Below are 25,538 nucleotides of genomic sequence, written 5' to 3' on the forward strand. Positions count from 1 at the left end.
AGAGGAGCGCGGCGCGCGTGCGCACTGCTTCCAAGCTCTTAGCTTGCCCGAGGTCCGCCCCGGACCTGGGGTGAACCCTTAGCGTGGGGCAGGGTTCCCTAGAGCTCGCGTGGTGTGTCCGCAGTCTCGGCATCAGGACAGCTACACGTTGCAAGGGACATGGTTCTGATCCCAGCTCTTCATCCCTAAGTAAAAATCAAATTCCTATCGTAGGGTGTTGACGTGGCGACCAGACAGAATAGGTGCATCTACCTGCTTTGTAAAGCGTTACGGGTCAGTTCTTAATAGCTTAAGAAGACCCGTCCCTGCCCCGAGGAGCGCCCGGGGGGCTCTGGGTGACCGGACATCCTAGTTTATAACCCCTGGACCAGGAGAACCTGTCTAGGGCCTGAGCACGGCCTGCCCTCTGCAACCCCTTTAGGCTTAGTCCTGGCATCCCTGACACCTCGTTTCTATCTGGGGGCTCCCTCTGCAGCCTTCAGCCTCGCTCTTTGCCTCCGCCTCCACTGCATTCTGATGTGCTAGTCTCCCCCCTCTCCTCCCTGAGCCTCTGTCCATGGCTCCTTTCTGAGCTCCATCATCTGCTCAGGATCCTGCTTAAGTGGAGAAGAAAGATGGGGCCAGACAGACCCAGGTGCAAATCCCAGCTGCGGGTATTGGTCGAGAGCCTTTGTGTTGCAAGTTACAGAAAACCAGCTTCAAGTTGGCTTCAGAAAAAGAATTTAGAAGTCCAGGAATGGCCCTGGCTGCTGGCCTGGAAGGAGAGAGGGGCTTGAAGGAGGGTCCTGGGTCGGATTGTCCCCCCCAGCGGCCTCTCTGGGTCCCACTCAGCTTCCAGCAGGCTGCCTTTGTTGGGCCCACTGGCCCGGGAGCTCCACGCTTCCCTCGGCCTGCCAGGGCCTCCTGAAGACAGCGGCCAGGTTGGTGTGGCCTGTGCTCAATCCATGGTCCCAAGGCCCAGGTTTGCCTGACTCACGACTACAGGGCCGCCGCGGCAGAAGCCCAGAGGGTCCTAGACACGAGGGCTGTTGGCCCAGGTGTCAGGTCCCCACAGCCCCTGTGGGTGTCTGCTGGGGGCGAGGGTCCCCAAACACCCACTCCCGATGCTCTTCCCCCTGTACCACGTCAGCACATACTACGTGCTTAGTAAACACACCAATTGTTAAGAAGTTGTTGCTGCTATATCTTCATCCATCTCTTCTCTTGGCCTCCTCCTCTCTTCTATCAATGGCCTACCCACTGTAGATTCGTTTCTTCCTTTCCCCAGTAGATTCTTCTTCATTTTTTAATGCACTCATTCAAGGGATCGTTCACCAGTCATGGGTTCACTGACAGGTAGTCAGTGCAGGCTCTGTGCTGGGTGATGCGGGGACACAGATGCTGTCCCTGATCTGAGGAGGTCACAGCTGGGGAGAAAGGTGCAATAGCAAGGGCTGTGGGGCACCAGCCTGCAGTGGGAGAGCAGAGGCCTTCCTGGAGGAGGGACCAGGGTTCCTGCTTCCCTGGCCAAGTTGTGTCTTGCTTGGAACCAGGAGCGGGGAGGGCAGACGGGGCGTGGGCAGGCTCTGTCAGGGGAACTGGCAGGAGGGGACAGCTCAGCATGGGAAGGCAGGCTCTCCCTTGGGTTGTGTCCCTGGCTCCTGGGGATTAACAGCCCCTCTCTTGAAATCCCATTGTAATTACTCTGTTCTTGACTCACTGCCCAGCCCCACACCCAAGTTCAAGGAGAAGCCTGTCTCCCCAGGACCCAGTCCAGGCCTGACAAATAGAAGATGCCTACCCAGCAACAGTCAGTCAAAGGAACCGATTAACTAATTTATTTTAATCCCAGGAATTTGTCTAGTCAATTCGCAGGTGTCTGCTGTCTCCCAGGAGACCTGCCCCCGTGAGTCTCTAGCTAATTTCAGTTTGCACTGAAGGAACCTGAGAAACATCTATGGGCTGGGATCGCCCCTCACGGCACAGCCGTGTCAGCACATTCTCCCGAGACCTGCGTGCGGGGTGTCGGGGGGGTGGGCGTCAGGGCCAGGTTACTGATGGGGAAGGAGACCGAGGCAGCATTTATAAAACTGGCTCAGATCTTGTTCAAGCCACATCACAATGCTTTGGTTTTTGCCACAGCAAGGCAACCTCTGAGCTCGATCCTCACACCCCAGATAGCACACCACCAGCTCAGTGAGTGTGCATTCCTATGATTAAAGCATGGCTGACGAAACCAGGTACCCAAGGCCCCTTTACGAAGGGCAGCTTAGAATAAAGAGAAAACAAGCCCAAACCAGCACCACCAAAGCCCAGGGAGAAGCTTGAGGACATCTCTGCAGAGACAGCAGAAGGGCCGAGGCCCCAGGCAGCAAGATGGGGGTCCCTCTCCCAGGAAGCACAGGGGCCTGGGGTGAATGTCAGCAGGGCCTCCGCTAGCTGTGACCCTGGGCAAGTCACTCCCCCCCATTGGTACTCTCACCCAAAAGGTCGGACAACAGAACCTGCCTGGAATACAGGGAGGAAGACAGAATGAAGGGGTTTATCCCAGGGGCAGCCTAGGCTGGGGGGGAGGGGTGCCCCCAGGGGCTGCGTAGGAGACTCCCCTCCCCCAGCTGAGCCCAGCACCAACCCTTCTGACCCCTGACTGACCAGAAGGTATAAGGGTCCCCTGGGAAAATACAATTTGCAAGGCAAGTGGAACAGCGATCCCCACCTCAGCTCTGACTGCTTAGAACTGCACCCTGGCCCTTAAAGAGGATTAGAAGATTCAGAATCACGTTGAAAGTTGATTTCTGTCCCCTCTTCCCGTAACGCTGCTGGTTACAGGGCTTTGCGCTTTGCAGGCCTCATCAACAGGCTCCAGCTACTTGCAACCCTGCGAAGCCAGTGTGGCAGCTGGTCTGATGGCCCGGGAGGCTCCGCGGGGCAGGCGGCCAGGCCGCCTCACTGCAGGAGGTGGACGGTGGCCGCCCTGCGGATGAGCCTCGCAGTCAGTGGGGAGTCGGGCTTCAAGGCATCTCGCTCCATCAGAAGGCTCCTGGGGAAACAGAGACAGGCTCTGTGTTGGAACCTCCTAGAATGTGGGGGGCGGCTGGTCCCTCCACCGCAAAGGCAGGACGCAGGCAGCACGGGCTGGGGCCGAAGTGGCAGAGAGCAAGATGCTTCCCTTCCCAAGCGGTGGAGGGAGGGGACGGCATCACGGCAGAGGGGACTAGAGGGACAAAGGCCCAGAGGCAGGACGCCAGGGGCGGGGACAGAGGGAAGGTGGGCGGAGATGTGACGATGAGAAAGCGTGGACTCCAGAGCCCCGCGTGCTCGCACTGGCCCAGGACATCCGGTGTTCAAAGGCATCCTGACAATGCTCCCAGCGACGCCCGAGTGCAGCAAATTTCGGGGTGAGCACACCCCCGTGGCCTCGTCTGCCCCGGGAACTGGGGGCCCATCCTCCCGCCACACGGAATGCTGGGACCAGAGGGTAGAGCACGACTGTGGGGATGGCGGGGAGAGCCACGCCTGAGGACGTTCCAGGAAAGCGAGTGGCAGAAGAGATGGTGTGGGAAAAACCGAACTTTCAACAAAGAGAGAATCATTTAAGGCAAAGACCCCAAACAATTGACAACAGCGATTCTGTGCGCCGAGGGTGCGGTTAAGGGGCCGGGGCCTGGCACTTGGGGCAGGGACACCATGGCAGGGGGCCGAGGGTTTCCACCTTGGACGGGAGGGGAGCTGAGCCGTGTGAGGATGGCAGGAGGGCACCAGGAGGGGGCGTGCCTGTCACCCCGAAGCAGCAGGCTCCCCTTGCACTCCCGGGGGCAGACCCCCTACTGCACCCTTCGCCCCCCAGCGTGGACCTCGTCAACCCCGCCCGTGTGCTGGCCCCAGCTCCCCCGCTCAAGCCCGCACCCTCCTCTCCGTCCAAGGGGCCCCACCCTCCCTGCCCAGCTGCCAGAGGCACCACACCAGACCTGGAGCTCCCCAAGCGGCTCCACCACTAGAGAAACGCGTGCGGTTTTGCACGTGGCCACGGAGGGGGACAGAGAGGGGCATGTGTCCAGGGCGCTCCAGGGTTTGACCATTTCCAGCGTGTCCATCCAGACTCAGGTGTGACACAGCGTCCACACCTGTTTCACCAGCACCTGCACTGCTCGCTTTGGAACGGTTGTCGGGGCAGCCGGGCCCTGCCCACCGTGGGCCGCCCGTGCCTGTGCTTGGACACTGGTGCTTTCCACCTGACCTCTAACCTCGAGCGCCCAGCAAGGGCCTCCTGGGCCCCACGGTGCAGCCTGGACTTGCAGTGGCAGCTTCGCTGGGCCTCACGACACCCCTCCTGCCCACCCGGCACCCCTTGGCTCCCCTCTTTCCCCTCGGCGTTCCAGGAGGGCCTAAGGGATGGGGGGCGTCACATCTCCCCCCAGGAGCATAGGGGCTGGTGCAGGTCGAGGTGAATGGGGTGTGGGACAGTGAAGGCTGCCGGCGATGGCTGGCTTCACGGGTAGAGCTTTCTTCTTGGGGTGCCCCTACCCCAACACCCCCAATCCTCCAGCCACACCCCTCCTCCTAACCAGATCACCCCTGGCATGGTTAAACTCGCTCGGTTTCAGGCCTCCCTGAGAGTGTCACCTCCACCAGGCACCCTCCCTCCCAACCCCCGCCCACTCATCACAGCGTCTTGGGCACAACGCCCGCCCTCGTGGCAGTTTTACACATATTTGTGGCATTGGTTGCCTCGTGTCAGTTCCCACAGGAGAGGTAAGCTCCATGCAGCCTGGGCCTGGGTCTCCTGCCCACCACTCCCCCCCCCCCGCCCCCAGCACCCAGCACAGGTAGGAGAATGTGAGCTGAGACCCAAAGGATCGGTAGGCGTTGGCAGGTGCAAGAGAAGATAGGATGTCCCAGGCAGAGGGTGTGGCACGTGCAAAGGCCCGGGGGCCTGAAAGAGTAACTGCAGCTCACTGTGGCCAGAAATGAGGAGTGGGCTGGGAGGGCAGGAGGGGGGGCCTGGGGATGGAGGTGGCCAGATCCTTTGGTCAAGTTGAAGACGCTCACAGGGGGAGAACCAGGCACCCGCGTAGCCTTGCGTCTCTGCCTCAGAGGTGGGCACCACCTCGGGCCAAGGGAGGTGGGAGCCTCTGGGCACCTGGAAACCTGTGGGGAGACCCCCGAGTGAGAGGGGGCTGTGCTCGGGGTCCTTCCCAGCTGGGCTTTGGGACCAGAACGAGGAACTCACCGGGCCACGTTCTTGTGGATGCCGGACGAGCAGTTTAAGGCCGCGTGAATCAGTAACTGGTTGAAGACGTCTCTCTGAAAGGTCAAGTGGGCACGTGAGGCTCTGTGACGTGGGACGAGGTATAGGGATGCCTGCCCCCTCCCCGCTGCAGGCTGGCCTGTTCTCAGCGACAAGCTTACTGGGGGATGTGAACGACAAGGACTCTCCCACACTGTGGGCGCCAACGCCGCGGAGACAGAGGCCGTGGGGCACAGGGGCTCCCGGACTGGCCCTCGTGCCGCAGCTGCTGGCTCACCTGGGCGTTGCTGCCTCCGATCTGGACAATCCGGTGGTGGATGGGCAGGAGCAGTTCCACCACGCCGTCGGGGTTCCCGCTCTGGGCCTCCACCAGGGCCTGGCACAAGGGCAGACCCACATCGCGGGCCAGGAGGTGCTGGTGGTTCTCCCCCGGGGACCTGCCAGCCCAAGAGGGTGCCCCCAGTGTCCTGCAGGGCCTCGTGCTGCCCCCCCCCCTCAGGCACCTGAGGAGGGGGCTGTCTCCTCCTCGGCCCAGCATCCCTGGCTCCGTGCCTGACACAGTAGGTGCTTTGATCAGGTGACCTGACAGAGGACAAGCCGCCAGGGAGGGGAGAGAACTGGGCTCTAAACTCAGTTCAACTGCGACGAGGCCTTGGGCGGATGCCCCACGCCTGGCCTCGGTTTGCTCATCTGTAAGGTGGGAGTAGCAGTGCCGCCCTCGCAGGGCAATGCAGGTGAAGGCTGGCACTGGAGTTGGCGCCGGCCCCTGGAGTGAACAGCTGTGGCAGGCTTTGTCTTCCCGTTGCCCTCAGGTGGCGGTCGATCTGGGTCGTGAGGGCTGGGGGCCTGAAGCTACGTCCCCAGCCAAAGCCCCCAGTTCATGCAGTTCAGCCCTGGGAGGAGGGGCAGGGCAAGCGGCCGTGGGTGGCCACCCTCCCCCAGGCACCCGGGACAAACCACCAGGGTTCATGGGTCCCACAGCTCTAGCCCTACAGGCAGGAGACGAGGGCTGGCTGCCTCCTTGGTGGCCTGTGCTGTGCAGAGCCCGCTTCCCTGGACTCTCTCTGGCCCCTGCTGTGATTGGAACCAGCTCAGGAACTGTGCTGGGTGTGTGTCACCACGTCACTGCCCCTCGCTCTCCTACCAGCCTGTCCCAGCAGATGAGGAAACAGGTTCACATCAGAGAGCTGAGGCCCTGTAAGCGGCGGGTCTCTCTGGTTCCAGGGCCTCACTGCATCCCCTGTGCATGACACGGCCATTGAGGCCTAGGGGATGGAGAGGCTGCTCTGTGTCCTGGGGGAGCCAACTATACCCTCGCAGGGCACACCCTGCGCGGACGCACGCCCGGGCTGGGGGTGGGGAGTGGACACCTGGGGGCACACACTTGCGGGGGATGCATACCTATGGGGACAAACACCCAGGAGGCGCACACCTGCGAGCAGCCCTCCACGGGCGTCTGTGCGGCTGTACCCACCAGTGGGGCCTCCAGCCCCCCAGGCGGGCAGGGGCGGCATGGGCAGCCCCCCAGGGCCCTCTCAGCAGGGCGGGGGTCCCCCCGGTGGCCCCGGGCCCTCCACGTACTCGCTGGCATCCCGCAGGGTGGTCAGCAGCTCCTGCGTGGTCCGGGAGTCCCCAGCACCCAGGGACGCCATCAGCAAGTGCGCATCGTTGAAGAGAAGGATGTGGTCTCGGCTGTGCTTCTGGGTCACGGACAGGACATCTTGCCACCGCTCACCCACAGACACCCCTGGGGACACGGGAGGACATCCGCAGGCCTGGCATGAGCGCTGTGCGCACGGGCCTCTGGCACCCACGGGTGGCTCCGGGTGAGGAGGCCGGGTGACGCTGGCAGGCGGTGTCTGGCCTCGGGCTTAGGCTTTGGGGGCCGGTTTATATTAACTTTGTTTAATCATAAAGGCAGCAGACGGGTAAGGTAGAAAGCAAATTAAAAAAAAAAAAAAGCTATGGAAGGGTATTAGATGAGGTCTCTGGACCCTTTGACAAACCCCAAACCACTTTAAAAATTCTTCCCGTGGTTCTCACTGGGCAGGCACCTGACACAGCACAGCACAGCGGAATTCATAAAAAGCAGCCTTCGGCCTTTGGGTCCGGATCTCCAGCTCTGGACAGTCCCTCTGCTCCGCTCTCCACCACCGCCTCCCGTCTCCTGTCCCTCCCGCTCCTGCAAGTTTTACCCGAGTTTTCCTACTGCTCCTAGCGGGCTCCTCCCGTGACCTTGTTGTTGCCCTTGACTTCCATTTCTCCGCCTGTCGGTTGGACGCGGCTCTGAAGTTTCCACTCTGCGTGCTGACGGAGCAAGTGGCCTTCCTCTTCCCTCCACCGGCCCCGAGGCACCCACACCGTGCCTCCCAGCCTCCAGGCTGGGCCCCTCCTCCGGCGAATTCAGGGGGGCCCAGGCTGCGCCTCCACAGGCGAAGGGTCAACAGGACTCAACTGCCCCCAGGCCCCCCCCACCCCCACCGAGTTCCGATGGTTTTGGCCGGACAGAGACACAGGCCTCCACCAGCCTGGGTTCCGGTGTCCAGGCCTTATCACCCGGACGGCCGTGAGAGCCCCTCACTGTTCTCCCAGCTCCTCACGGATGCCCCGGCCTCCCCTGGCTCAGCCCCCCTGCTGGACAGAGCCTGGCCAGCCCTACCCCGCGGGCTCCCTGCAGACCCAGATGAAAGCCACACTCTTCACCCTCCCTCCCCAGCTCTCAGCCTCCTCTGCTCCTCTGAGCGCACGGACCCCACACTCCGTCACTCATCCCCATAACAGGCCACTGGCTTCTGTGTCCTGAGGGCTTCAGATAGGCTGCTTCCCACCTGTAACATCCTGTCCCGTCGCCACCCAGCAAAACCCTACGTTCCCTTCCATGGCTCACATTTTACCTCCTCGAGGAAGCCTTCCCAGAGACCCCGGAAACAGCCAGTCCTGCCCGGGCCTCATTCCCACTGACCCAGGACCTACAGTGGGTACAGGTTTGGCTCTGCTGAGCCTGGGGGGAGAGGGGAGAGCTATCTGGTACCATCAGTGGCTGGCCATAAGCCTTCCGTAGCCCTCAGGGCTATGGGCAACCCCATCCAGGCTCCCTGAAGAGCACTGCATGACACTGTTGGGAAAACCCTCCCTCTGAAATCCCAGGGAGTTGAGAAACTGAGGTGGCACCCAAAGACAGGTGGCCAGGCGCCACCCGCGCCATGCAGGCCTGGCAGGTAGGCTGTGGGAACGGCAGGTGCCAGCAGGATTCGGAGCCTGAGGCCTGCACACCCAGGAGCGGAGGGGAACTGGGGAGAAAGGGCAGCAGTGGCCTGGCCCACTGGCCTCAGGCCAGCTGGAAGGCAGCCTCAGGGCTGGTACCCGAAGCCACGCCGTCCCGGGACCGGGAGCAGGCCCTAGAGAAACTCGCTAATGAGCTCCTGCCGGCCTGAGCCCAGGCCGTGGCACCGTCCCCTCGTCGGGTGGGAGGAGAAGAGCCAGAGGAGAAGGCCCAGACTGGGTACCTTCCATCTGCAGCCGGTAGAGCATGGAGCAGCTGTCCACCACGTCCAGCATTGCGCCGCTGCCCCGCAGGCTGGGGAGGATCTGGAAGACAAGAGCAGGCAGGGGATGGAGGGGCTGCAGGGGATGGCCAGAGCCCACCCCTCTGGGCTGTGCGTAGGGCCTGGGCAGAGCCAGCCTTCAGCCAACAGAAGAGCCACCACCAGTGTCCCCTCCACCCCAACTCTCAGGTGCCATTCCCCCTCTCCGAGGGCCTGGACCGCTCCAGCTGCCCCAAGGGACACTGGACAGACTTGAGAAAGAGCATACCGCAACTGGCACCTGGGGGAGCACCTGCCGTGCCCCTGGCACCTGTCACCTTCCTGCCCCCCAGCCCTGGTCTATGACGGCAGAGAATCATCTCTCCCGACCACGATTCCACATTCGTCTGGTCTAACGTCTCACGGCACACAGCTCTTGTCACCGTTCACTTCTTTACTACGAAATCCCGACAACTCGAGAGGATGATTTATAGGAAACTTTACTGAGTGTTTTTTCTCTGGGGTTTAGATCCTCAAATTACAAGCATTTTTGTGACCCCAGGCTTTGCTATTAAGCCCACGGTGGGGTCCCCAGCAGTTGCAAGTTAGGCTTTTTTTTTTCCCTCTTAAACATACCTAGGGGGTGGAGGGAGGGGGAATAGGGAGTTAGTGTTTAGTAGGCCAGGAGTTTCCGTTGGAAGGATGAAAGAGTTCCAGAAATGGATGGTGGTGATGGCTGCACAGCCACGTGAATATACTTAACGCTACAGAACCATACACTCAAAACTGGTTACAAACGGGAAAAATATGGTATGTATATTTTACTACAGAAAAAAAAAATTCCTGGGGGCTTCCCTGGTGGCTCAGTGGTTAAGAATCCACCTGCCAAAGCAGGGGGACATGGGTTCGATCCCTGGTCCAGGAAGATCCCGCATGCCGCGGAGCAACTAAGCCCGTGCGCCACAACTACTGAGGCCCGTGGAGCCACAACTACTGAGGCCCACGTGGTGCAACTACTGAAGCCCACGTGCCTAGAGCCTGTGCTCCGCAACAAGAGCAGCCACCGCAATGAGAAGCCCGCGCACCGCAATGAAGAGTAGCCCCCCGCTCGCTGCAACTAGAGAAAGCCTGCACCAACAACGAAGACCTTTCTTTTAAAAAGAAAGGTCTTCTTTTAAAAAAGAACATACAAATACATTTTACAATAAAATAAAATAAAATGACTGGAGGGAAGCCTGAGATTTCAGAGATGACCAAATGAGATGTGCAATCGACCAACGCCCACAGGCAAAGAGTCAAATCCCGTTCTGGGTTTCGACCCCGCTCTGGGCTCTGCGAGAGGAATCGATGCCGGGAGGTCTTACACGAGGAGCTGTGCTCTCTCTTCCAGCTGTGGGTCTGGCTGGGGTAACACTGATTGGCATCAAAGATCTGTTAGAGGACGGAAGGGGTACATCGCCGCGTAACCGAATCGGGTGCAAGCGTGGACTTACGTGGTCATCGTAAATGGTCAATGCGGCCTCGTATTCGCCCTGGAAAAATGAAGTTCCAGCATTAACACGTGGAGGAGGTGAAATGTGATGCTGAGGCATGAATTGCAAAGGACCTCGACAAAGCCCCCGCCCCACAGCCGTGGTGGGTCTCAGGATGGGAGGAGAGGAAGCCACCTCTGCCCCAGCCCTTCGCTCCCCCGTGTAGAAGACACAGCAGCAGCTCCTGCTGCTAAGGGAGCCCTTTCTGCGAAAGCATTATTCTTCCTATGAAGCGCTTGTCAAGCGGCTGCCGGCTTTTTCATGCGTTTCTTCTAGGATTGTTTTTCCCTTTATTTTCCTTACTGCCCAGTTGGGTTCACTGCTTTCTTGGAGACACTGTATCACTGCCTTCTGCCTGTCATTACAGGGTCCTCACCTTCCAAGCATTTCTCTTTGGACATTTAGGGAGCTTCTAGATTTTCTCTACGATAAACTGTAAGACAAACCCTTATAAATGGGAGGGGTCAAGGGTGTCCCCACACCCTCACTGCCACTGGGGCAAAGCATTCGGAGGGTCCCGTGGTTCATTCAGCTACGTCCGTGAGGTGGGAGCCTAGCAGTCCACTACAGCGGCAGGCGCTCGGGCTACCCTGTCTCCACAAATGGCACACGATCCGCGTGATTTCCAAGTCCAGCCAGTGCAGAACACCTAAAGTAGTTTAAGCCTGAAAAGCTATTTGAAAACAAGAGTGCTCTGCTGTGTCAGGACACCTTTGGAATGTGCAATCACACCGTACTGCTCCACAGATACAAAGTATAGCAAAAGGCAGAAAAATATTTCTTTCCTTGGACATCTTTATAGGATAAGACAGCCGGTCATCTTACCTTTTCAATCAGATATAAAGCCCAGTGCCAATAATTGTGACAAGCAAGCATATCAGAGTCCTGGGGAAAGAACGAGAGAATGAGGGGAAAATCTGACAGCCTGTTGGGGGGGAGGCGGGAAGCAGCTGCTGTTCTGTGCCAATGCAGAGCACCACAGCTCTGAACGCAGGAAACGCTTCCCGGGCACCCGCCCTGGCCGGCCTGTGCCGGCGAGTCCACGCCCCATCTTCTCCTTTGGCTCTGAGCCCCGGCGAGTGGCGTGCCTGAACTTTCCGAGGATGCTGAGGCTGCGGCAGGCTGGCATCTTAGCCCCAGAGCGAGAAGGCAGGAGAACCAAAGCCTCACCTTCCTTGGGTGTGGAGTGGAGAAAATGAATAAGTCTATCCGAACGGCTGCAGAGGCCCACTGCGTCCAGACAGTGCAATGCATCCAGTAAAACCCTACGGATCAGTGAGCCCAGGACTAAACTCCCTGCAGGTCCTGTCAGAGCCCACAGAATAAGAGGAATGGGGTGACATCTAGACGGCTGCAGCTGGTACGCTTTTGGCCCTACCATGAACACTAGCCTACGGGGCTGCGGCTGACACTTCCTTCTCTGCCTGGATACCACCTCCCATCTCCTGGAAAGGAACTGACGATGCCTCCTCCACGGCCCACGTCTACCTGGCATCTGTATTTGAGGGTGACAACCCACCCAACTCCCCTCTCCCTTACAGGGAGAGGCCTGTAGGCCTTGGCGCCTTTGCTTAAGCTGATCCTACATCTCCCGGTCCTCTGCCTAGCAAACGCCTACTCACCCTGCAATACTCAGCTCATACATTGCCTCCTCCAGGAAGCCTTCCCTGACTGTTTCTCCCTCAAGCCCAGTTGGGTGGGATGCCTCCTCTGGGTTTCCACATCCCCAAGAATGCCCCTGGCATGGTGCGGTCATGCGCTGCTAGGGAACAGCTCGCTTGACGGGCCTTTTGAGGACAGAGAGGTCTGGGTGGGACTCTCAGTGGGGTCCCCAGGGAGGGGCACAGCCAAATGCCTGGGGCAGGTGCTGGAGGAGGAGGAAAGGGAGCCCCAGGCCACATCGTCCACCCCAGGGCTGTGCAGCCAGGCCAGAGGCTGGCAGGAGCCACTGCAGGGACGTGTGCAGGCATCAGGGGACGAGCGCCTGCTGGAGATGGCCCCAGCCACCTCGGGCTGCCTGTTACAGCCGGACTAACACCGATGGGGACTCCTTCGGGGCAAGGGCTTCACAGTTGTTGCAGCAGCAGGTTTTCAGGTAAGGAAACCGAGGCTCAGAGGGACCACGGTCTCGTCCTGGGGCGGAGCCAGGCCTCAAGCACCCAGGCCCAGGAAAATCGCAGTCTGGGGGCAGGAAGTAAGTGGAATACAAATGACCTGGCCCTGGCCACGCCTCCGCGGCCTCCCCCACAGAGGACACGGCAACTCTGCGCTCCCTCCACCCAGACTCAGCACCTGCAGGGGGGGCCCGAGGACAAGGGCCCGACCCACACTGTACCCCCACCCCCACCCAGGGCCTAGCTCGCGCCCAGCGTTCGGGGATCCTTAAAAAGATCTGGGGGCTTCCCTGGTGGCGCACTGGTTGAGAATCCGCCTGCTGATGCAGGGGACGCGGTTTCCATCCCTGGACCGGGAAGATCCCACATGCCGCGGAGAACTAAGCCCGTGCGCCACAACTACTGAGCCTGTGAGCCACAACTACTGAAGCCCACGCGCCTGGAGCCTGTGCTCTGCAACAAGCCACCGCAATGAGAAGCCTGGGCACCGCAACGAAGAGTGGCCCCTGCTTGCTGCAACTAAGGAAAGCCCACACACAGCAACAAAGACCCAACGCAGCCGAAGGAAAAAAAAAAGACCTGAGTGTGAATCTACTGAGATTATAGTTCTCAAAGGTTCTCTTACACCAGTTCGCCTGCTCTACTTAATACCCCTCTTGGAGAAGCCAGGAATCTGCCTTCTTGTAAATTACTTCTCGCTGGCCTGTCCTAGGCCAGGGAGCTGCTGGGAGGAACGGAGGTGGCCATGCCAGTCCCCTGTTCCCTGCCTGGTTCCTGGTCTCTCCGTGGTTTGCTCAGTCACTGAGCGCCTGCTGCCCGGTGCCAGGCCCTGGCAGAGACTCACTGTCTTGGCCGGTGGTGCCCTGGGAAGCCCACCATAGCACAGAGAAGGGCAGAGCAGCAGACCGCACCTGGACAGGTAGCCAGGCTGTAGGCCAGAGACACACTCAAGGACCACAGGCGCACGCAGAGGGAGGGCCACAGCAGCTGGGCGCAGGCGGGCGCCGGGGGTGGGAGCAGGGAGGCCCCTGGGTGTTAAGGCCCCAGGAAAGGGTCTGGAAGGGCTTGAGGGGTCTGGATGGCATCCACGCTGCTGCCTCACCAGGGCCCTGAGCCCTGCGCACCAGCCCCACCGACAGTGGCCGGGCCGTCCTCCCTCCCAGCAAGCCCTGGCTGCACCATGTGCTCCCTGAGGACGCTCTGTGTTCTGGGGTCTGTGTCCAGTCTGCTGGCCGGTGAGCTCACAGTTTTCACCCCTGCTGGGCTCTCGTTTCCCCTTTCTCATCCATTCCTTCTACAGCCTCAGGCCACAACCAGTTCCAGAAACACCTTCAAAACATCAGCGGATGTCGGGAAGCCGTGGGGTTCCCAGGGGATTCGGTGGCTTGACAGAAACGCCTCCAAGTGGAAGATGAGTTCTCCCCAGAACTAAGCCACGCCTTGTACCTCCATCCGTTAATCCCTGGCTTAACTTGGGGGAACAAACAGAATTTTCCAGGCAGGTGGGCAGACACGAATCGTACCTTCCAGTGGGTTTCTGAGCGCTGCATGAACTCCAATCCATCCTGGACCTCTGCTTTCATCTCATGAATATGGGCGATGGTGTGCACCGACCACGCGTCCGTCGGGTTAATAGACAAAGCCTACGTGGCGGGGGTGTGGGGGTTGGGTGGGGGACAAGTCGAGATAACATGGGTGAGTCAGGCTGCCCGGTGACAAGGCGTCCCCAAGCCGTGCTGGGGCACGAGGGGCCTGGGCAAGCAAGGGGCCTGGGCTCTGCCTCAAAATAATGACCCCAAGGACCAGCCCATTGACCAAACACCAGATGCTGCCAGAGAGGGTATCACGGCCCATTTCACAGATGAGGAAACTAAGGTTCAGAGAGGCTAAGTGACTTGCCCGGGCCCACACAGTTGGGTAGCACTGGGGTCTCTCCAAAGCAGAGGCTCATCCAACCCCCTGGCCCCCAGCCTCCTGCATACAGCTGAGTCGCTGCCCAGTCTCCCCTGTGGTGAGAAGTAAGGCCGCCTTCCTCTCGCAACTGCCGTGGAGGCCAACGGACACCGAGTGTGTGCGCTCCAGGGGCTCTCGGCTGCCCCTCCCGGCTAGCACACATGCAAGGACCACACACATGCAAGGACCACATGTGTGGCTTTCCGGGCTCGTTCTGGTATCACTGCTAGGAACAACAAGAGCCGCTCCGATGACCCTCGGACTTGACGGTGACGACACGGCAGGTGGGACACGAGGTCCGACTCCCATCTCACGGCGGGTAGTTTAGCTCATTGGCTACTGAGCGCCTACTGATCCCGGCACAGAGCAATAAGCCGAGGCTCACCACGGGCCTGTGGACCATCCACACGAGCCCAGGTCCTCCACACCTGATCACGGGGTCCCCCCAGCCCTGCCACCTCAGGCGCCCACGCCTTTCACGGAAGCAGAATTGGGAAAGCCCAGCACCTTCACCCCTGGCCTGGCACCTGCTGTGGGGTCTGTGCTGGCAGGTGGTCCCCAGCAAGCCCCACCTCCCTGCTGCAGCCCTGACTTGCAAGGGCCCAACCAGTCCACGTGGGGACACAGAGAAAGGCCACGTCTGTAGGGAACGACGGGCAGCCCGGGGCAGAACCCTGCAGGAGCAGGACCCTTCAGGAGACCCCAGGGGCGCAGCTGAGCAGGCTGAAGGGACCTGCTAAGCGTGCTGCGGAAGGCAGAGGCTCAGGGCAGCAGGGCCGCTCTCATCCCCCTGCTGGGATTAAGCTCCCCCCTCGCCGAGGGGTTCCTGACCGGCTCCCTCCCAAGGTTCCCTGGGACAGAGTCTACAAGACCAGAGCGATCCGGCCCTGCCTGTCCCCAGACTTTGCTCCCAGCACCCGGCCCGCCCACCTCCGCCCTAAGTCTCAGTCTATCAAGTGCTCCGTGACCCTGAACTCGCTGCGGCTCTGCTTCCCCGACAGCTGCCCTTCGCTCTTCCTGCCCTGGGCGTTCAGCCTGCAGACAAGGCCCACGCGTCACCACCGTGAGGCGTCTCCAGACTCCAGTGGAGCCTGTGCAGCCCACCCTCGCTCTCCTAGAGGCCTGGCCTTGCCCAGTAACTGTCTGTGGTGGGCTGGTGCTGGGGTCAGAGTGTGGGCGCCTGAAGGAGAAGGGGCGTGAAGGGAGCAGAGGGGGCACCCCATGCCACCGCTTCCGGCTCCTGGCGGGTGTGAACCTGCACCTTTTGGTCACCCTCTGACTTCTTGAACCATCCTGCCAGCCCTCAGGTGCCCACATCGACGGCACCCAAAGGGAGGGCCCAGCTGCCAAGGTCTCCAGGGGAACCTTCCTACAGCTGACCCCCTGGATGGTGGCGCCTGGTCACCCAGATTGCCGTGAAGCTCCCTGTGCCCCTCGACGGCCTGACTCAAGGCTAAAGCACAGACCTCATCTTCCTACTGTCAAATCTGGGCTCTATTCTATAAGTAGAGTGGTTGTCAGAGACCCCACAGGCCCTGTGGGCCCCCGGAGGGTGCCGGCTGTCTCCCAGGGAGGGGTGCTGGGAGCCAACTAGGGCAAAGACTCGGGGGGAGAGCCCTGGCTGGGTGCTGGGGAGCAGGTCTGTCCAGGCAGCAAGAAGGACTGTGCTCAGGTGGCCTGGGCGACCGTGGCTCTGCCTTCTGTGAGCTGTGTGGCCATGGCCTTGGCCTCTCCGGGCCTGGTCGCCCTCCTCTGGGCAATGAAGAGTTCAATGCCCCGCTGCAGAGGATCGAGCCGACAGGAGCGGCGTGTACACTGAGTGCCGGCCCTGAGCCAGGCACGGGAGTGGCTGTCACCCCCGTGTGCGTGGCGGCCCCTCCCTGGGACTCAGTTTCCACTCCCGCGAGAAAAGGAGCTGGAAAGGGACTCTGAGAGCCAGAGATGCTGAGGCTCCCGGGCCTGCGAGCAAGGGACGTCCACGGGGCCAGCCAGCCCATCTCCACCAGCACGGAAGGAGGGGCCCGGGCCGGCAGGAAGCGCTTAGCATCCCACCCTGTTCTGCACCCTTGGCCGCTGCCCCCTCCGGATGGGGGCAGTGCTCAAGAGAAGGGCTGGCCAGCAGGACCCCAACACCAGGTCAGGGCCCACTGGAAGCAGTCTGATGAAATAAAATTTATATCTTAAGGCAGGACAAGAAAAGTTAAACATGAAGTTCTCTCTCTGGGCTTGTTTGGGCCTCCTCCCTCCCTCCCTGATGTGCAGTACGCACGTGTGTTACACATCCATCAGTGCTCCTCAGAGACGGGAGTACCTGCCGGACTGTAAACATCAATGCTTCCCTTTTTTCTGATGCTAGCAATGTAAGTTCTTAAAAGAACGCGTTCTTCCCCAGCTCTGTAGGGGGTCGTGGTGACTCGCTGCTGGCTTCGTCCGTGCTTATCCGGACTATGTATCCTTGGTGACCGCTACATAAAACATCAGGATGTCATTTTGATGTACGATCCTTTGTCTCCAAAAGGTAGATGACTATGACTGTACCTTTGAGTTCTAACAGGCTGAACAGTTCTCAGAACTTTCTGAGAATCTGCTTCCTGGGTTACAATCCTCAGTTTGGCTCGAATAAAATTCCCCCTTTTTTTTTCTTGACTTGATAGTTCATTGAATTTTTGGCGACAAGCCTCACTCATCACTCATCTGTCAGCTCCTGGAGGCTTAGTGAAGTCAGTGACACTTAGACACGTGAGGTCCCAGGTGGGAGAAGTGACGCTGATACTCGCTTCCCCACCTACAAAGTCTGGGTCCAGCAGCGCAAACTGTGGGCCCTGGAGACACGGAGCTGGGGGCATGCAGAGCTGCCACTCCGTGTGACCCTATGCAAGAGGGGTGGACGGAACATCCCTGGGCCTCATTCACCTTCATGGCCTAGGTGGGGAGTTTCCTGAGCAAGGCGGCTTTGCAAACCCAGGGTGGGGAAAAGGGGAGGGAGCTGCCCTCTCTGTTAACATGAGCCCTCCTGGTAGGAAACGAGGTCCTGAGTGGGTGGGGTGTAGCGTGCCTGGCGTGCTCTCCTCCACCTGACCCCACTCCACAAGGGCTCGGGCATCTCAGGAAGGGCCCACTTACCTCTTTGGCGAGCTTTTCCGCCCGATCGTAGAAGTTGGTTTCCATCAGTCCGAAAGAATAGATGCCTTTCACGTAGCTGAAAACAGAAGAAAATTAATTTTTTAAAAAGTGCACTTGGGCTTCCCTGGTGGCGCAGTGGTTGACGGTCTGCCTGCTAATGCAGGGGACGCGGGTTCGGGCCCTGGTCTGGGAGGATCCCACATGCCGCGGAGCGGCTGGGCCCGTGAGCCATGGCCGCTGAGCCTGCGCCTCCGGAGCCTGTGCTCCGCAACAGGAGAGGCCACAACAGTGAGAGGCCTGCGCACCGCGATGAGGAGTGGCCCCCGCTTGCCACGGCTGGAGAGGGCCCTCGCGCGGAGACGGGGACCCATCGCAGCCATAAATAAATAAATAAATAAATAAAAAGCCAAGCATTTGAAGCCCTCAACATGGCCCGTGTCGGTCAAACTGTGTCTCCCCCAAAATGGTACGTCTGAACATATGCCCTAACTTGGAATTAGAGTCTCTGCATATCATCATCACGCTCACGTTAAGATGAGGTCATCCTGGATTAGGGTGGGCCCTACATCCAATGACTGACGTCCTCATGAGAGAAAGGAGAAGGAGGAAGGTTTGGACACAGACACACATGGACACACACACAAAGGACAGACAGTCACGTGGAGACGAAGGCAGAGACTGCAGTGATTTCAGACTTGCCAGTCCCCAGTCACAGGAGCCAATTCCTTAAAACAAATACCTTCCCCCCCACCTCACCCCACCCCGCTCCATATATATATGTAAGTAGTATAGATATAGATACAGACATACACACCCTATTGGTTCTGTTCTCTGGAGAACCCTGACTAATACAGCTCTTCAATCTATCAGTCCACTTGACCTTCACAACGATCCTATGACTAAAATGCAACGGAGGTGATCATGTGTGGTGGTCCCCAGGGCTGTTCATGGTTATTCCAGGCCTCCCTCTCCTCCCAGCCCAAAGTAGAATTGCACTTCCTGGACCCCTGTGAGTGTGTGACTGGATTTGACCAGTGACTCGGGAGCTGCAGGGCACACCCTTCACTCTGAGCACTAATGCCATTGTGAGTCCCCCAGGAGAGCTCTTTCCCTCTTAGCAGCTGGTGTATCCCGAGAGCAGTTACTTCATCAGCTGGGATCCTGGAGGGCGACAGTGGCAGGGGTGTGGAGCCTCAGTTCTCCTGTGACGGACAGTGAGAAACTAACCTTTGTTGTAATAAGCTTCGGAGAAAAAGATCTAGAGGATGTTTGTTACTGTGGCAAAAATTATCTTGTGCTGACTGATACATAATAGTACTACCTCATTCCCAGGACGGGATAAAGATCAAATGAAGACGTGAAGCCTTTTCAACCAGGGGTCGAACCCGCACCCCCTTCAATGGAAGTGTGAAGTTCCAACCACTGGGTCAGCAGGGAAGTCCCACCTTTTCACCGTAAAGAACTAGGAAATAACAACGGTAGTCTCACTAGCTTTAGGGCAGGGCCAGGAGAGTTGCCATGTTTTTAGGGCAGAGGAGAGAGACTAAGCAACAGAAACGATGTGATTTCCAGCTAGCACCTACCTGCTAAGGGGGATGTCGGGTGTCCAGAAGGGATAAACTCGAGCCACAGAATCTCTCATCTGTTCCTGGTAGCCCAGGTAAAAATAGGTATCGTGGGAGAATTTCAGGGCCAACATGTCTGTCGGGTAGTCCTGGAGAATCTGTTCCCACAGCTCACAGGCTTTCGGAAGGTTCCTGGAAGCCAAGAGAAGTTTCTCAGCAACACTGAAACAGTTCACACACGAGGAGTGGAAAAGGCTTAATTACCTGCAGTGTCACAGCCTGCACTGAACTGGTTAAAAGATACGTGTAAGTCTCTACGTTAGGTTGTGGCTCAGAAAATTGAAAAGCTTCAGTGGGCAGTTTTACTCTCTAATTCAAGAAAAAAAAAAAAAAAAAACTAGTTTAAGAAGTTACCAAAGACGATTTCACCTGAGACTGTGAACCAGCTGCAGGAAGCCTGAGAGGTGGAATTCCACCCCTCTGCTGACATCCGCACCCACTTGCCAGGAACACCAGGACAGAACTCTCTCTGTCACTGCTTCAGAACGCCTGTAGCATCAGCTCAGGTCACCCAGCTCTGCGGGCATCTCTCCTGCCCAAGCAGACACAGGGGCTGTCCTGGGGGCAGGCACCAGCGTCAGGACTCCCACACACAGGGGGACGGACAGCCACGGGAACAACAGATGCTCACAGGTGTGTGAGTGCCAGGAGCATAAGGGCGAGGGTTTTCTTCTTTCTCCTATCTCTTATCTATTTCTGTACTGTGGTCCTACTATTTTTGTAATGAAAATAATAGCCAATTTATTTAACGAAACACAATAAGTTGCTTTGCATTCTAACCCGGGAGTCCTAACCAACCACATCCTCATTCAGCAGTCAGCTGAGGACAGAGCAGTAGGCAGGATGCGATTCTCAATCAGGCGGGCACGGGAGTCAGGGTGAGATTGCCCCCGAGGTCCCCTCCGCACGGCGCAGGGGCAGCCCATGGCATCGCCCAGTGTGGCCTCGGAGCGCTAGCCCCTGGGCCAGGGAGGCCCCTCACCCCTTGGCAAAGGTCTCTACTGCAGACACGTGCAGCCGTTCCCGCCGCGTCAGGGTCTGAGTTTTGGAAATCTCCACCATCGTCTTCACAGCCAGGTCCAGCTCCTTGTCCAGCCTCACGGAGCTTCCGGTGCCAATCAGAACGAGGCCATTAGCGATGGCGTGGCCCAGGGCTGGCGAAAGGCGGGGAAATAGCTGGTGATTCAGACGGTCCCACCCAGCCCAGCCCAGCCCCGCATGTGAAATAAACACCCAACGTCCCAAGAGGGGCAAGCCAGGTGGCCGGTAGGGCATGTCCCCACCGACAGCCCGGAACACAGCTCCTCACCAGGCACGTGGAGGGCATTCTGGGGAGGGACAACGTGTGGAGCCCCTGCGCGCCCCTCACCAGGTGAACTGGTTAGGGGCTGCCTACGGGCTCCTCTGGAGCCCCACCTGCTTCCCTCGCAGCTGCTACTGTCACCACCAGCAGCACAGGGCCTCCCAAGGGCCACCTGGTAGATGCTGTCAGGGGGCTGGTCCCCAGAGGAGAGAAACCATGATCCTGTCTTGGCTGTTCTCATTCGCTGAGAGCTCAGGGGCCGAGGAAAATGGGGGTGTGCCTTGTGGCCCTTGTAGCAGCCTTGCTGGCAGGTGTGCTGATCCCCAGGTCTTACCTGGGCTTCCCAGCCCCCACCTTGACAGAGGAAGGGTATCTGCTGGCGTTTGGAACTCAGTCTTTGGCCCAGGCTTGGGATCTAGGACCCAACCACAGTGCCAGGACCACCCATGTGGCCTCTGCTTCTGACCTGGGGCCAGGGTCTGCTCGGAGAACCTGAGCCCACGCCTGGACACTGGCTCCCGTGACAGCTCCCTTCATCCCCTATTCTGCGCCCCTTGCCCTCACTGGGACCTGGCCACAGTGGGGGTCCCTGCTGCCCTCCCATCTTCAGCCCTTCTGCCCAGCCCAGAACCTCACCCACACTGGGTCACCCTCCTGGGGTTCCAGAATGCACTGGGCTGACCCCGCCCGCGTGCCTGCCACGCACATGGCTTGCCTGTGATGGCAGCCTCTGTCACCAGGTCGGCCCTCCCCGTCACAGCTGCTGTGGGGTTGGCCTCGCTAGTGCCCAGATAGGCTGCAGTGGCCAGTTCTTGTGTTCTGAGGGGTCCAGGCTTTAGACTGAGACAGCCTTGTCTGATCCCAGCGCCCCAACTACCAGCTGGGTGGCTTTGGGTATATTTCTTACTCTCTACTCTCTCTCAATCTCAGTTTCCTCATATGAGAAACGGGATCAGTGTCTTAAGGAGAACGTTTGAAAGACACCTTCTATAGAACCTGGCACCTTTATGGGAGCAGCTGTTATTCCAAGCACAGTGGTGGCTATCACCTTCCCTCCCTCCCAACCTGGTCACTGCCACCAGCCCTGCCCTCCCCAACCCAGCTGAGTCCTGCAGTCAGGGAAACAGTGAGGGGCTGGACTTGTGAAACGGGGCTCCTCAACCCAGGGAAAGCATCACTCACCGAAGGTCGGATCTGCTGCTTTGAGCTTTGACAGGCAGCCCTCAATGCCACCAAGACTCTGGTCATTGGTCCATTTTACGTACTGAAATTTAAAAGGTTAAACAAAGCTGTCCCCAGGGAGTTTTTAGTTCATGTAAATGAAGGCTTGTTTCTAAACCTTGATTTTTTTTTTTTCTTTCTAGAACACTGGTATTTTCTGGACCTTGGCTCAAAGAAAACATAACTGGGTTGATTTCATACGAAGAGGGTGAATACATGGAACTCAAGGCACATTTTCTGAGGCTGGTGAGGCCACCATTTCCAAAAAAGAAACATCTAAAGGAAGTCTCTTCCTGACAGGTGACCTGCCCACAGTGTTGGCCTCGTCAGCCCCAAGAGGGGCCTTGACACTGGGTATCAAAATAGGAACCTTGCTACTTCCTATTCATTCCTTTAAAAAAGAATCACAGTAAACATTCATTACAGAAAGGAAGAGGCATGAAAGCCAAAAGATCAAAAGTATCCTTAATCTCATCTCATTATCATTTTTGACAATTTGGTGTCTTTGTTTCTAGTCTTTTTTTTAATGCCTAATTTTTTAAAATAAATTTATTTATTTTATTTATTTTTGGCTGCGTTGGGACTTCATTGCTGCGTGTGGGATTCTCAACCACTGCGCCACCAGGGAAGCCCCTAATTTTTTTTTTTAATATTTATTTATTGACTGTCTGTGTCGGGTCTTAGTTGTGGCACGCGGGATATTTCGTTGTGGCAGGCAGGCTTCTCTCTTGTTGTGGCGCGTGGGCTTTGTTGCCCCGTGGCATGTGGGATCTTAGTTCCCCAACCAGGGATTGAATCAGCGTCTCGTGCATTGAGAGACAGATTCTTAATCACCGGACCACCAGGGAAGTCCCAGCAAACACATTTTAAATGAAAAATACCTGACCCAGGTCTTAATTTTTAAAAATCCTAAAACCATAATAAAGCATTAGATCTTAGAATGTGCCCTGTCAGTTGTCCAACTTACATCTACACAGAATTAGCACATGTATTTTAACAAGACACAAGGGAGCTGGCACAGAGACGCAGACGCACAGCAGGGGCGGGGGGAGAGGTGGGGTGGCTGCCGCTGCACTGGGGAACATTCCCTGCAACAAACTGTGCTCTGCAGAGGCCAGAAGTTGCGGGAAGGGGACAAACAGACAAAGAGCTCGAATGCACACAGTGGAGGCCCTTGGCAAGCTGACGGCATTTCACCAGTAGTTTCTTGTATGGCCCTTATGTTTCTAGAGGCTTCCTTGGCCCTTATGCAGCATGGACAGAATCAGTAGGTAGCGATTTCACCGCCCTTGAAAGAGCCCAGCTCTAGTTTTCCATCAGTGTGTCTAGACCTAGGTGCATCCTGCCGCTCTAGCTCACTGCAAAAGTCAGCTCAGCTCTCTGGACCTCAGTTTCCCTACCTGTCAAGCAAAGTATTTGGGCCTTGCCTCTGAGACTCCCCTAGTTCTAAGACTATAGGCTCCTTCACTGGTGTTAGAAATGACTGGTAATACGGTGGAAGGTCTTAGAACAGCCATAGGTGGGAGCAGTATATTCACAGATTAGCCCCAGGAGTGGGGCCCCATGCCTTAAATGGAGGAGCCCCATACCAAACCCTCAGCACCCTCACACGCCAACGCCTGCCACTTGGGGGACCTCTCAGCCACGCCCTGGGCAGGCAGAACTGTTCCCACGCCCTGGGGGTACAGGTACATGGATTCTGTTGCAGTCGATTTCTCAAGTCTTCATGCAGTTTAAAAAGCATCCATCACTTTCTGAGACATTGGCTGGGGGGCTTTGGAGCGGCCTGAGCCATCGGTCCTGTGCAAGGATGCTTCAAAGCATTATGAAGAACGTTCAGGTCCCCGGGAAGCCCTAATATACTCAAGTTTACCAGGAGATTCGGGCAGAAATGGGGTTAACGGGCTGCATTGCTTATAAAATCAGGATAAAGATGTAAAGTTTTGAAAGCTTCGCATCCCGTGCCTGCTTACGTCATCCCTGACCAGCTTTACTTGGAGAGCACATCAGCTGACAGGCAGGTTTGGCTGTAAACTCAAGCAAGCTGTGTTAGCTGGGAGCTATAGCATCACTGTGCACGCGTGGAAGTACCATTTACTTGTGGCACGAATAAATGCAGCTGTAAGATGCACCAAAAAAATGTTTTTAATGAAAATAAAAACCATTCACCAATTTAAGAAACCTCCCCCTGGACCGTTACAGAAGGGGCCACCACTCCACGGGCATACCTGGGTCAGGGTGGCATCAAACAGCCTGCAGGCCTCGTTGCTTGGGGTTGAGAGAGGGAGCCCGGCATCCTTCCAAGCCTACACACGGCAAGAAGGGGTCTTATTCCATGTAGCCCTCCAAGCAAACACACACGATCCCCAGCCCCCAAGCACCAAAGATGCTAATGCCTGTCATCCTGCAGGTATGGGCTTCCCATAAGACCCGTCCTTGTGGGGCAGGCACAGACTCCCAGATTTCACAGATGGTGCAGTGTGGAGAGAGCTGAGCCCTGGGTGGGACAGATCCTGACGCAAATCCCCGGGGCCTCTAAGTAGCTGAGTGCCCTCAGGCAAGGTCCTCCCTCTGACCCCTGTCTGGCCCCGCTGTGAAATGGGGCACTGGAGGATACATGGGGTGACTGTAAAGTGTCTGCCAGGGAGCAGACGCTCAGTAAGGGGGAGTCCATGATCAGGCGGCAGGGAGGTCTGCCAGGACAGAAGAAGGGCTAACACTGGAGGGCAAAACCAGGAGGGTGGTCCTGCCACCTGGCTGGCAAGGTGCCAACCACCAAGACAATTCCTCTCATCTCCCCACTTTACCAGATAGTTCAGACCTTCAGGAAACATTCCCAACTAACTGAACTGTTCAGTGTAATCGCTGTCTCGGCTTCTTGCCAGGGGCGCACAGACAGGCGACTCCCCGGTATGGAGAAACGACCTTTACTCCGGCCAGCCCAGCGGGCGGCTCCTCGGAGTGGCTATGCGTAGGTCCCCTCGCTCCTCTGAACGCCCCTTCCTCAAGTGCAAAATGGGTCCAGGCTCCCTGCCCCCGCGAGTCCCGTGGGAGACCCTCACTAACGCCCGGCGTCCCCGCTGTGTCGCGCCGGGGTTAAGCTTTTTAGGAGGACCTGGGGTCTCCGCGGGGCCGGGCCCCGCGCCGCAGATTTTCCGGAGGCGGTGGTCACAGTAGGGTCCTCTGGTCCCTTCCGTGCGCCCAGAAGGCGTGCCCGTCTCTCGGGGTCCGTGTCCCCGCCGGACCCCTGGCAGGGCTGATCCCGCCACTCCCGGGGTCGTGGGGCCGCGGGGAACCCGGGCGGGGGCGGCCTCCGCGTACCTGGCAGTCGCGCAGGAACGCGGTCGCGGCCATGGTGCTGGGTCGGTGTCGGGGGCGCGGGCTGCGCGCGCCGCCGCGGGCTTCCGGGTTGGGGGCGGGGAGTCGAGTCCCGGGGGCGAGGCGGGGCGGCCCCCGCTCTCCGCTCGCTCACTGGTCCGCTTCGGACACACCCACCTCTCCGGGCCGGGTACCCGGGCGGACCCCTCCGGCCCTCTTCTCCGGGGCTGCGGGAACCCGAATCGGCTTGAGGCGAGCAGCTTTGGTGTGCGCCCCCGCCTCCCCCATCAGACAGGGAGCCTGGGGCGGAAGGGCCAGAGGGCGGGCCGGCAGATTCCTCCCTTTGGGGACCCTCTGGGAGGCGACTGCAGAGTCCCCTGGGAGGCAGAGGAGCCCTGGGACAGCGGTCGCTTTCAAGCTCTAAGTGTCCCACTCGGAAGCCGCGCGCGCGCGTGCAGACATTCACAGAGGTCATTTTGACCTGTGGTCGGGCCTTGCCCTGCACCCTCTCCAGGGCAGAGGTTGGAGTGGCGGGTAGGGAGAGGGTCTTTTTTTTTTCAAACATCTTTATTGGGGTATAATTGCTTTACAATGGTGT

At 58.4% G+C, this 25,538-nt stretch overlaps 1 protein-coding gene across 4 annotated transcripts; it reads right to left on the reverse strand.

Moving 5' to 3' along the window:
• Positions 1–1,801: 1,801 nt before the first annotated feature.
• TTC38 (tetratricopeptide repeat domain 38) lies at positions 1,802–25,024 on the reverse strand. 4 transcript variants are annotated; one of them, XM_032646334.1, is made up of 15 exons: positions 24,944–25,024; positions 23,851–23,928; positions 21,584–21,665; positions 20,081–20,252; positions 19,057–19,230; positions 17,474–17,549; positions 13,921–14,040; positions 11,109–11,168; positions 10,245–10,283; positions 8,734–8,815; positions 6,809–6,974; positions 5,505–5,809; positions 5,210–5,283; positions 5,029–5,127; positions 1,802–3,019 (listed from the first exon to the last, which is right to left on the reverse strand). In XM_032646334.1, the coding sequence occupies exons 1-15, from the start codon at positions 24,974–24,976 to the stop codon at positions 2,846–2,848; spliced, it is 1,734 nt and encodes a 577-aa protein (XP_032502225.1). In that variant the 5' UTR covers positions 24,977–25,024; the 3' UTR covers positions 1,802–2,845. The 4 variants fall into 4 exon arrangements, with proteins under 4 accessions (XP_032502225.1, XP_032502227.1, XP_032502226.1 ...); XM_032646337.1 differs by having other exon boundaries at positions 2,966–3,019; positions 5,505–5,664; XM_032646336.1 differs by lacking the exon at positions 5,029–5,127 and having other exon boundaries at positions 5,505–5,664.
• Between the last annotated feature and the right edge of the window lie 514 nt (positions 25,025–25,538).

This window comes from Phocoena sinus, chromosome 10, assembly GCF_008692025.1.
Source record: "Phocoena sinus isolate mPhoSin1 chromosome 10, mPhoSin1.pri, whole genome shotgun sequence".
Lineage (NCBI taxonomy): Eukaryota > Metazoa > Chordata > Mammalia > Artiodactyla > Phocoenidae > Phocoena > Phocoena sinus.

Bases quoted from the DNA above. Each gene is read 5' to 3' on its own strand.
- TTC38 (XM_032646334.1), bottom strand. From the start codon at position 24,976: ATGGCCGCGACCGCGTTCCTGCGCGACTGCCAG. The intron at 10,284-11,108 runs GTAAGATGACCG...TCATTTTTCCAG, and splicing joins CTTTATATCTGATTGAAAAG to GGCGAATACGAGGCCGCATT. The intron at 6,975-8,733 runs GTACCCAGTCTG...CCGTGTCCCCAG, and splicing joins CTACCGGCTGCAGATGGAAG to GGGTGTCTGTGGGTGAGCGG.